This window comes from Chiloscyllium plagiosum, unplaced genomic scaffold, assembly GCF_037043375.1.
Source record: "Chiloscyllium plagiosum isolate Xiang-an unplaced genomic scaffold, Cpla_swu_hap1 HiC_scaffold_40, whole genome shotgun sequence".
Lineage (NCBI taxonomy): Eukaryota > Metazoa > Chordata > Chondrichthyes > Orectolobiformes > Hemiscylliidae > Chiloscyllium > Chiloscyllium plagiosum.
In genome coordinates this window covers 13226049-13238778 of record NW_028270178.1, presented here as the reverse complement: position 1 = coordinate 13238778, position 12730 = coordinate 13226049, and the positions used below count along the sequence as shown (strand labels likewise).

The window sequence follows — 12730 nt, the reverse complement described above, 5'->3', positions numbered from 1 at the left end:
CTGCTAGGATAATTTTTGTTTGGAAGGGGAAATCAAATGGTCCAATATGAGGTTTAGGTTACTGGACTGGCCCTGTCACTTACTAGCGTCCATGCTTTCTCCCTTATGCTTATCACAAATCTGCAGGAGCTGCAAATGGAGTGCGAAAGAGCCAGGGGGATGAGGATGTATAGGAGCATGTGAGAATCATTATTGAATTTAGTAGATGTGGTCCTTTGTCAGAAAAATAATCCAGTATTTGGAAGGTGTGTTTGCAGCCTGCCTGACTGACACTACATCCACAAAATCATCCACTTCCTCCACCCAATAACACATATTCGGTGCATTGTGTGCTATCGATAGGATTCACTGCAAAATGTCACTAACAGCATCTTCCGTATCTACAAAGACTCCCACCCAGAAGGACAGTAGCCAAACAAGGAAACAACATCCCCTGCAAATTTCCCTCCAAGCCACTCACCATCCTGACTTAGGAATATATCGCTGTTACTTCACAGTCGCTGGGTGAATATCCAGGAATTCCTTCTCTTGAAGCATTCTGGTCAACTCACAGCAGGTGGACTGCGGCGTTTCAAGAAGGAATCTCAACACCACCCTCTCAATTGCAATGAGAGACAGGCAAAAAATGCCGGCCCAGCCAATCATGCTCATGTCCCACGTATGAATGAAAGAAATGACGTAATATGAATCCAGATTTCAGTTTGAATATGTAAGTTCATTTTAAGATAACTTGCATTGAAAAGATTTTTTTGGTGTGAAACAAATGCTTTTGGGTGGAATGACAAAAGAAGTCACTTGATCCCCGGATTCCACTTCTACCTTCAAAGAGATAATTGATGTCAAACAAATGCGTAGAAACATCTGAAGGTTCAGAAGCTTCTTCACTGAACAAAGGAAAGATATAAACCTTTGCGCATTTATTTTTAGATTAGATTTTTAGATTACATTACAGCGTGGAAACAGACCCTTCGGCCCAACAAGTCCACACCGATCCGCCGAAGTGCAACCCACCCATGCCCCTACATTTACCCCCTTACCTAATACTACGGGCAATTTAGCATGGCCAATTCACCTGACCTGCACATCTTTGGACTGTGGGAGGAAACCGAACCACCCGGAGGAAACCCACGCAGACACGGGGGAGAATGTGCAAACTCCACACAGTCAGTCGCCTGAGGCGGGAATTGAACCCGGATCTCAGGCGCTGTGAGGCAGCAGTGCTAACCACTGGGCCACCGTGCCGCCATTTTGTCCCACCTTTAGCAATTACAGAACAATCATGTTATTAATTACTTACATACGCTCCCAATCCAATTCACAATGTGACTAGATGGTCAGTGATGGATAGTCTTTATAGATGACTGCTAGTATTCCATGATCTTGTGATATTTCCCAGTCACCCTTATCGCTACGTTGCAGCTTTATAATGCGTGCTTTATTAAACCACATTCCAATATTCTACTTCTGCAAATGCAATTCAATAATCCCGCTAGCACATGGGTTCCTCATTACTATTTAAGGCTGCCACCTCCAGGGGCCAAAGTGGTGGTTTCCAATTAAAGTGTAGATCGGTTTAAGTTACTCTAAGATTTCATCTAAAAAGTAAGCTTCAGCGATAAATAAGTTGAATACTGGGAATGTACGTTGGCTCTTATTTATAGAGGTCTGTTTCCTTTAATGAAACACAACTCCATGAAGCAATAGATAGTGTTTATTAAACGTTTCTCTGATGCGACTCATCTTAAATTTGATGCGTGTTTTCAATCAATCATAAAATCATGCATCACGGAAACATACACTTCAGTCCAACTTGTCCCTGCCAACCAGTTTCCCAAAACTAATTTGGTCCCACTTGCCTGTGCATGACCCATACCCCTCTAAAGCTGTCCTGTTCCTTCACCTGTGCAAATACATTCTAAGTTTAACTGCACCTGCATCCAGCACTTCCTGTTGCAGTTCACTACATATACGAAGGGCATTCTGTCTGTGGACGTTGCTCCTCAGGCCCCTCCGAAAGATTTCTCCTTTTCCTTTCAAATTATGATCTCTAATCCTGGACTCCCCGACCATAAGGAAAATAGCTTGGCTATTCTTCTTATCTATGCCCCGCATGATTTTAAACAATATTCCAAAACTAGCCTCACAAACGGCCAGTACAAATGCAACATGACAATCCAACTCTGACATGCATTGATGTGAGCTACAAGGCAAGGAAGCCAAATGCCTTATTTTCCAACTGTCTACCTGCGACAAATCTTTGAATTAACTGTGCACCTGAACCATGAGGCCTCTCTGTTTGACATTCAGTCCCGGGAAACCTCCATTACTATATAAGTCCTGCCCTTGTAAAAAAAAAAGTGCAATGCTTCATGTTTATCTCAATTAAATTCCATCTGCCACTCCTCGGCCTGTTGGCCCAATTGTTCAAGGTCCCCTTGTAATTTTAGAAAACGTTTTTACTGTCTACTTCACCACGGAAGTTGATGTCACTCTCAAACTTACTGGGCATGCTAAAACTGAATTGCTTCTCTGAGATTAGTGACTGCCTGGAATTCTAAACACTGAAAATTCTGGAAGTTAGCTCGCTGAAATTACTTGAAGAAGAGGTAGTTAGATTTTTGAAATTTCATGTAGTTAAGTGATATGTGGAACCAGCACAAAATAACAGGTTAGCCCTGATTTCATAGAACAGCCAGCTGGCTTGAGGATAGCCTATTTCTGCTTCGATGTAGCATGCTGTTATTCCAAATCAAGATCCTTCAGTTACCATGGGTTTGTAACGATAATGACAGTGTGAGAATTCAAGCTTGAGAGTAGATCAACGTATGGGAGGAAAGACTTCCAGGGAATCAGAAAAAAAAGTTTGTTGAATACTTCAATCATCAAAATTAACATACAGCCATGTTTGAACTTTGAATTGTAAAAACAAATCTGCTTGCAAACAGCTGAGTGCAGAACCCCAAGAAGAAAGTATTCAGAACCATATTCAGAAATAGAAGCGTTGATGTAGGGAGGACTTTCTGGTGAACGGCGTGGTATTCTTCTTTGGACGGGATATTGACTTTGCAGGCCATGTTTCAGTTTTATAAGACTTTTGTTCGGCCACATTTGGAATACTGGCCACAGTTCTGGTCACCTCGTTACCAAAAGGATGCGGATGCTTTGGAGAGGGTGCAGCGAAGGTTCAATGGAATGTTGTCTGTCATGGATGGTGCTAGATTTGAGGAGATGATGAGTAGATTAGAAGGATGTTCATTGGAAAGAAAGAAGTTGGGGGGGGGGGGACCTGATTGAGTTCTGCGAAATCATGAGAGGTTTCGGCAGGGTGGATAGTATGAAACGTTTTCCCAGAGTGGAGGATTCAATTACTAGGGGTCACAAGTTTAAAGTGAGAGAGAAAAAGCAGCAGAGATATATATGGAACGTTCTTCACGCAGACAGTGGTAGGTGCCGAGAATGCATTGCCAGTGGGGATTTTGGAGAGGGAACTATAGCAACATTTAAGATTTATCTCGGCAGATACATGACTGAGCAGAGAGCATTTTCCTCCCACGGTCAAATGATTTGTAGGTTAGTGTGCATTGGCCATGCCAAATTGTCCACATGTTCAGGGATGTGCAGCCCATATCGATGAGGCATAGAAAGTGCAAAGTTATACGGATCGTGGAGACGGATGGGTCTGTGCTGGATGTTTATATGAACTCGATGGACTCGATGGCTTGCTTCCACACTGTTGTCATTCTATGATTATATGAACTGTTCTGTGGAAGAAAATTCAGAGAGTATGAAAGTGCTGAAATGGCAGAATTAATGGAAAACAAATATCATTCTCACAAAATATGTTATCTTGTTGGTCCACCTGTAGAGCAAAATATCCATTCAGAGTCATCGAGTCAGAGAGTTGTACAGCATGGAAACAGAGCCTTCGGTCCAACCTGTCCATGCTGACCAGATATCCCAAGCCAATCTAGCCTCTCTTGTCAGCACTCGGCTCACATCCATCCAAACACTTCCTATTCATATACACATCCAGATGACATTTAAACGTTAAAAATGTGGGGGACTCTACCACATCCTCTGGCAGCTCATTCCATACACGTGCTACTCTCTGCGTGAAGATGTTTCCCCTTAGGTCTCTTTTATATCTTTCCTTTCTCACCCACAAGCTGTGTCCTCTAGTTCTGGACTCCCCCACCCCAGGGAAAAGGCTTTGTCTATTTATCCCATCCATGCCCCTCATGATTTTATAAACCTCATAAGATCACCCCTCTGCCTCCAACGCTCCAGGGAAAACAGCCCCCAGCCTATTCAACCTCTCCCGAAAGCTCAAATCATCCAACCCTGGCAGCATCTTTGCAAATCTTGACTGAACCCTTTCAAGTTTCACAACATTTTACCGATAGGAAGGAGAACAGAATGCATGCAATATTCCAACAGTGGCCTAACCAATGCTGCAGCATGACCTTCCAACTCCTGTAATCAATACACTGACCGATAAAGGAAAGCATGGCAAAATCCTTCTTCACCATCCTATCCACCTGCGACTCCACTTTCAAGGAGCTATGAACCTGCACTCTAAGATCTCTTTGTTCAACAACACTCCCCAGGACCTTACCATTAAGTGCAAAAGTCCTGCTAAGATTTGATTTCCCAAAATGCAGCACCTCGCATTTATCTAAATTAAACGCCATCTGCCACTTCTCATCCCTTTGACCCATCTGAGCAAGATACGTTGTAATGTGAGATAACCTTCTTCGCTGTCCACACAACTCAAATGTTGGTGTCTTCTGCAAACTTACTAACTGTACCTCTTCTGGTCACATCCAAATCATTTGTCCAAATTAGGAAAAGTAGAGGGCCCAGCACCGATTCTTGCGGCACTCCACTGGTCACAGACCTCCAGTCTGAAAAGCAACCCTCCATCACCACCCTCTGGCTTCTACCTTTGAGCCAGTTCTGTGTCCAAATGGCTAGTTCTCCCTGTATTCTATGAGATATAACGTTCTAACCAGTCTCCCGTGAGGAACCTTGTCGAACGTCTTAATGAAGTCTATACAGATCATATCTACCGCTTTGCCCTCATCAATCCTCTTTGTTTCACAATTTTACAACATTAAATTACACAAATAAACGTGATGTGCACTTCCGGGAAAAAATACCAGATTTAACTCAACATTTTGTTTGGAAGAAAAATCTGAACATGTCCTGCAAAACCACACATGATCTGACTTGGCTTTAATGACAACACCAGGTAATTAAACGCAACCATATGTTTTTCGAATCAACCTCTTAAGAGATGTCATGACACATCTGTGAAGCAGGTGGGACTTGTAGTGGTCCACAGGTTGGGACTCAGAGCATCGAGACAGGAGAGCTGAATGTTGCTAGCAATTTACTGTGGAGGCAATGCAACTCAACCAGATTAAATTGTAACAGTCAGATTATCGTAGTACATATTAATTAGTCACAGGCATCATACTGAGGAAATATTTATTCAAGCTCATAACGGACAAATACAGTGGCATCAATAATTATATGAGGCGAACATGGTGGGACTAACCTGATGGTTCTAAATTGAGGTTATTTTGCATTGATGCGTTTGATAATGTTGGATGTAATATTACATCTTCCTCCAATAACTGGCCTTTGAAAACAATCAGTCAAACATAAGCTTGAATTCAGGACCATGTAATCACCAGCAATTGGGGAATATATTTCATAAGTAACAATCACTGGAAAATTATTGCAATAATCACAAAACAGTGAAATCATAGTGAACTATGTGAAAAGGTAACGAGCTCATATACACAATAAAAGTGAAAGTTCCATGTACTCATTATTTTCATATTCTCATTAGGCGACATTTACAACTCACTCAAGGCATAATGAGTAATTTTGGAACATGTCGTCTAAGGAAGGATGTCTTGGTCTTAAAGGGGTTTCAGAGGAATTTCACAAAAATGATCCTGGAGAAGAATAATTTGTTATATCAGGAGGAGTTGAGGACAATGTATCTGTACTCGGTGGAGTCGGGGGAAGTCCGAAACCCGCAGAACACCGAGACACGGATAGAGAGGACGTGGAGAAGATGTTTCTCGGAGGGGAGACTCGAATCCGAGGACACAGTGTTAGGGGGAAGGGAAACTTTGAAGAGCTGAGATGTGAGAATGTCTTCAGCCAGAAAGTGTGGAACTCATTGTCATAGAAAGGCTGCGGGGCCCGTCACTGTGTGCATTTAAGACAGCGATCGTTTCTTGATGAGTAAGGGAATCAAAGGTGGCAGAGAGGAGGCATACGAATGGGGTTCAGAAACCCTTCAGCCATGATCGATTGGCCTAGAGGATTCGTTGGGCCAAATGGGTTAGCTTTGCTCCTCTACTTCATAGTCTCATGATCTCTGTAAAAGTAACAATTAACATTTGATCCACCCAAGTGTCAGGCAATTACTATCTCCAACAAAAAAGGTTCTAACCATCCCCCTTTGATATTCAGAGACACTACCATCACGTGAACCACCATTATCAACATCCTGAGGATTGCCATTGATCCAACATTGCGCTGGATTAGCCACATCAGGATTGTTTCCATAACAGTATATCCGAGGCTAGGAATTCCGCAGCCAAAGACTCACCTCCTAACTCTACACAGAAACCGCCAACTCTTTCGGGTTTATCTAACATTTCCTTTGTTTACTGAAGATACTCTGCAGTAGTTTGCCTTTTTTTTCCAGGAAATATCAGCCGGCTTGATTGTCATCCATATCCAGAAAGCTTCAGTCTGACCCTCCACTATCGTTCAGAGAAAGCAGTGGGTGCCATCTGCAAGATGAATTGCAGAAGCTGACCAAGGCTCCTCGGGCAGCCCCCTCTGAACCTCACAACCACAACTGTCTCGAAGCAGCAGATGTATGGGAATGGCAACACTAGCAACTTCGTTTCAAGCCACTCACCCTTTCCTATCACGGAAAGACATGGCCCTTCCTTCAGTTTTATGGATAAATTGAAAGATATCTGAACAGTTCCTTGAAGAGGAACACTTTAGCAGGACGTGGGCCACAGGCGGGCAAGTGTGGACGTCAGGATCAGTTTCTGTGCTGCATGACTCAATGTGGGTGCTCTTCCAACAACTGGTCTTCACTTGTTTGAGGAGGCCCCTCACCACCATCTTCTCAAGTGTAATTCGGTAATGGGGATTAAATGGTGACTCAGCCTCCTCAGTATTGCACGAATTATTCTGTGAAACGTTCTTAAATAAAACAGCTTCAGCACATGGAGATCAACACTATTGGTGAAATCATGAGGAATGCGTAACTTGGAAGTCAGCAAAAGTGGGGAAAGTGTGTCAAATTTCATAAAAGAATGGGGAGGAGAGTTAAACACGTTGAACACAAATATTAGTGGATTTGATCACTTACCAATAATTCCAATAGTTGCAAGTATCGGGTAGTAGATTCTTGCTATTTGTAAGATTGCTGAATATTTCATTCTGTTCCACGCTGGTCCATTTGTTGCTGTAGAGACAATGATTCTGTCCGCCGAAATACAATAACATTGTCAAGATAACCTCATTTTATTTGGCAGCCAAACTTCCTGTGAGGCCCGAAATCTGTTTGAATCACTAATTACATTAGTCATAGTAATCTAAACAAGCATCAAATAAAGCACTTTCCTCTGAGGGTTACAGCGCAACAGGATCTGTGTTGATGACAGAAATGCCATTAATTTCCCGAGAAGTAGGACTAAGTTGTATTGTCACGTGTACTCAAGGAAAGAAGTGCATGAGTGCAGTGAAAATTGTGCAATCTCGCCATTTCCAGCACCATCTTAGGTATTAAGGAACCTTGGTGCAAAACATTGAGGAGAAAGTGAGGTCTGCAGATGCTGGAGATCAAAGTTGAAACTTTATTGCTGGAACAGCACAGCAGGTCAGGCAGCATCCAGGGAACAGGAGATTCGACGTTTCGGGCACAGGCCCTTCTTCAGGCCCTTCTTCAGCAAAACATTGGGCCAATAATAGAAAAGTAAAGAAACAAAGTTAAGAGTTAAACATTACAATCCTTCTTAGTATGAAGTCAAAAAATAAAGAAGTAACGTTAAAAGGTAAAAGACGACTTTTCAAATATTTTCAAATAGTTGAACAATGGGCTACTGTTTGTAATAAAGCTATTGTATAACATACTGAGGTGTAGGTTCATTGTTGCTTCTTACATCAACAAAATAATGGAGAGATTTTCCGTGAGCAGGCATCTCACACAGATAGCCACTTGAGCCCCGTTGTCTCTGATCAAAGAAGGGAGCTCTGTATTTCTGGAAGGAGATTCCATTCAGAGCACCCTCAGAAATGCGGCACGATATTTCCATCCTGACAGCTGCTTCCTGGCTCGAACTGTCTTATAATTGTTATGGACGAAGGCAGAACACTCAAAGCGTTATTCAGCAGGCAATCCAGACCATAACTTTTCAATTTGCTTCAGTACGTGTACAGTGAGAATTACACGGAGTAAGCTAGCTAGGTTGACTTACAGGTTTTAAAACAGACAAAAAAAAAATCACCAAAATACACAATGAAACACAAGGACCAGAATATAGAGCCCCTCCAGAACTTAATCTATCTCAACCAGACTTAATTATGCTGTTCCAAAAACACACAACATTCCCAATAAGCAAACCCAGTTAAACAAAAAATGGAGCAGATGCTTCCAGGTTGAAGTTTGAAGGGCAGAAAGCGAGACAGAATTTCTACACAGCTCATTGTTGAACTCCTAACTAGTTCTTGCCTGAACTGAACTGCTCAGGTCGAGAGCTGACCTCTCCCCTTTCATTGTACAGGTAACTTCCATAATATGACAACGTTGGCCTGAAGTCCCATCTGTTTACGTATAAACAAAATGACCTCGCAATACCCTTTAATCTCTGTACCAAATGAAGCAATTACCTTATTAGTCAGTCTCTTAAATGTGGCCGGAACGTTTTACGCACCGAATGATTTGATATTGTCCATTTGGCGTTACGGAAGCCAAAATCTCATTTGCTCTTTCTGACAGAGATACTTGCCAGTAGCCTCTGAGCAAGTCAAACTTAGAATTATAAGTTGCTTGTCCCACTTTTTCGACACAGTCTTCCGACTGTGGAATTGGATGTGCTTCATTCTTTGTCATGGTGTTGAGTTTGCAATAGTCCACACCTAATCGTTGGTAACATCGTTGTCACCATGACTAAGGGTGAGTTCTAGTCACTGTATCCTATTTTGAATATGCCATCTTGGAGCATGCAATCCCCTTCTGAACCTGTGCCAACTTTGGACGGTTATGCCCACAAGAATATTGTTCATTGTAATTGCATCTCCTATATCTACATCATTCACAATTAAGTTAGTACGTCCCAGTTTATTTCCACAGATCTCCCCATGTGATAGTAATAACTTTTTCAGGTCATTTCGATTTTCTTGTGGAAGGTAACTCAATAATTTACCGCAACTTTTGACGACTTCTTCATTGTCTAATCTGATTTGAGGAATGTCCAGTTCAGAATCCTCTGAACTTGCTTCTTCCTTCTTTGCTGTAATCATTAACACCTTCTCCTCTTGCCTTCCTTCCCTATGAAAATGCCTTTTGAGCATATTCTCATGATACGCTCTCGTGAGATTTCTTCCTGTTTGGAGTCCTTATCAAGTAGGTCACCTCACTCAGTTTCCTTTCAATTCGATAAGGTCCATTAAACCTTGCTTTTAAAGGGTCACCTATAAATGTAAATAACACAAATACCTTGTCCCCAATTGCCATATCGTGATTTCTTATGCACTTCCTGTTTCATTGTACGCTGTGATACTTTAAATGCTGTCTCGCCAGCTTTCCAGCTCTATTTAATCGTTCTCTAAAGTTTGACACATAGTCCAAATGGGTGGTCTCTGAATTCTGACTTCTTCATTTCTCCTTAATCAATTTTAACGGTCTTCTTAGTTCATGCCCAAAATTTAATTCAAATGGACTCAATTTGGTCGATTCATTCGAAGTATCCCTAACTGCATAAAACACAAACGGAGCCCCCTTATCCCAATCATCTGTATGACCCTGACGGTAAGCCGGCAACATGGTCTTTAATCTTTGATGCCATCTCACAAGCACTCCCTGCGATTCCAGATGGTACGCAATAGATTTGAATTACTTTATTCCCAAGTTTTCCATAACATCCTTCAATAGTTTGGATGTGCAGTTTAATCCTATATCTGACTGGATCTCAATTGATAGTCCGTATCCAATAAACAAAATAAAGAAATTCTTCTCCAAACATTTTAGCTGTGGTGTTGCCTCTGGAACTCTAGACTACTCATCCATTATTGTGATAAATACATATTCCCACTTTTTGTTTGAGGTAGGGGACCTACGCAATCATTCAAGTCTCTTGTGAAAGGTTCCTCAAATGCTGGAATATGTATTAAAGGTGCAGGCTTTATTACTGCCTGCGATTTTCTGATTAGCCAACATGTAAGACACGTCTGGCAAATTCAACGACATCCTAGTATCGTCCAGGCCATAAAAAAATGCCTTTGTATTTTTACCTGAGTTTTCCTCACCTCCAAATGACCTCCAAGTGGTCACTCATATGCCACTCGCATCATTGCCTTTCTATACCCTATGGGCAAAACAATTTGATGAATCCCTGCTCATTTCTCATCGGCTTGTAAGTGTATTGGTTATTATTTCCTTAGAAAGACATCATTTGTTTAGTAAAGACACACAGGCATGCATTCACTCTCCTTCTCTCTAAATGCCTTTTGATACAAGTGTTTTAAGTTCTCATCTTTCTGCTGTAATTCAATCAGTTTAGCAGAGCTAAAGATACTTGCATGTTTATCTATTTGCTCCTGCTCTGTGCCACTTACCTGATTAAAAAAAACGTATTGGATAAAGCTATGTCAGCTTCCTTTTCTATGCCTTGTGATCTCTGCTGCTTCAACTTGTGCTCCTGTGATCTTGTGATCACACAATCCGGGAATATTTCTGGAAAAAACATTCTTAATTTCTTCAGTTGCCTGTGTCTCCACTGGCTTTTCAAGTAGATGAGGCAGCACGCTTACGCTCTCTCAGCTATATCATTTGCAAGGACAAATTGTATTCCTGCAGCTGAGAGTTTGTTCGGTACAAAATTTCCACTCTCCTCTGGACTCTCTTGCCTCACTTTACATAGTTGAGCACTTGTTTGTCTCCCCATGAATTCCTGTTACAAGTGCCTGTACTGGCAATAGTCCCTCAGGAGTGCATATCTTCTCATCCTTCAGCATTACAGACTGATAGGATCCTGTGTCCCTTAATATTGTAACCTCTTTACATACTACTTCTGGCCTATGTGACCCTTGCATGTATATTTTTGAAGCAAATCTAGCACTTCCTCCTTAATTAACCTCTGATCATCTTGTACACTCCGAGGAAGTTGTATAATTTCCCTTGTGCTTTTTGTTACGAGTCCAGCAAAACTTCCAGGCTTGTCTGATTTCTCCACACCTAGCCCAACAACACTGTGATTTCATGTGGCTCACTTTACTACAAAATGAACTTCTTTGTCCCCCTCAATGGTTTCTTTTTTACCCTGGGGCAAGTTATCCTTATGATCTTCGCTGAGATCTACTTTTCCCTTTCCACATGAGGATGTCTCTTTGCCCAAATTTATCTCCCTCAGGGACTGACATTGATTCTGGAAGCCAAACCGAGTTTTATGGGTCAGCCACTTCAGCTGCGACCCTTGCCATTTTAAATGTCTGCTTTTCCACATGACCTTCAGCCTTTATCTCCTGCCTTTTAAAATTTCTTTCCTTTTTAATCGTCAGTTTTTGAAGTTCAAAAGCTCTTTCCTTTTTCTTTCTCTGCTCTCTCGTTTTCCCTCTCCTCTTCAGTTAATTGCAACTCAAACTATTCAATTTCTGCTATCCTTTCCTTTTATTCTCGCCTCTAACTCAGGCTGCTTCATTTGCAATTGAATTCTTGCCATCTCTATTGATTCTGATGGTTTCTCCAGCAAGTTTAACTACAGAGCTCCTGCTGTAATGACCTCTCCTTTCCTCACGGAAGCAGGCAGGTCCAATTCTAGCTCGTCTGCTAATTCCTGCAGCTTGGTCTTGTTTACCTTTTATGAAACTTCCAAATCACCACATCCTCTTCCAGAAAGCTTTTGGCGACAGAAAGAGCCATTACTATTCCAAGTTTTGTCTACCCAACCAACCCAACACCCGAAGTAAAGACACCAGCACCTACCACTTGCTGTTTAAAATCCCACAAAGAGCCCCAATCTGTTATGGACTAGGCCAGACCACTCAAAAATATCTTCGGCAGGCAACCCAGATCATAACTTTGCAATTTGTTTCAGTATGTGTACAGTGGGATTTACACAGAGTAAGCGAGCTAAGTTGACTACCAGGTTTTCAAACAGACAAAATAATCTATTCACAAAATTATACAATAAAATAAAAGAACAGAATATAGAACCCACACTGAACTCCATCTATCCAAACTAGACTTAATTATGCTGTTCTGAGTATACACAACAGTCCCAATAGGCAAAGCCCGTTAAATCTCAGGAAGGAAAATGGAGCAGATGCTTACAGGTTGAATTTAGAAGGGCAGAAAGAGAGAGAGATCTTCCACACAGCTCACTGTTGAACTCCTAACTAGTTCTGGACTGAACGGAACTGCTCTGCTAGAGAGCTGACCACTACTCTTTCCTTATACAGGTAACTT

At 41.8% G+C, this 12730-nt stretch overlaps 1 protein-coding gene across 2 annotated transcripts in view; it reads right to left on the bottom strand.

The window, feature by feature from the left end:
* LOC148138334 (putative G protein-coupled receptor 139) overlaps window positions 1–12730 on the bottom strand; it is a 43882-nt gene that overhangs the window by 1307 nt on the left and 29845 nt on the right. The window contains exons 2-3 of one of the 2 annotated variants that reach the window (XR_015753925.1): window positions 7415–7527; window positions 3576–3761 (exon numbers count right to left, since the gene is read on the bottom strand). Coding sequence is in view for 1 of the 2 variants with exons in the window: in XM_087981569.1 (XP_087837695.1) it covers window positions 7415–7484 (70 nt within the window). In the remaining variant the exon portion in view is untranslated. Of the gene's footprint in view, window positions 1–3575; window positions 3762–7414; window positions 7528–12730 lie in introns of those variants that run through there. The other variant, XM_087981569.1, reaches the window with a different exon arrangement.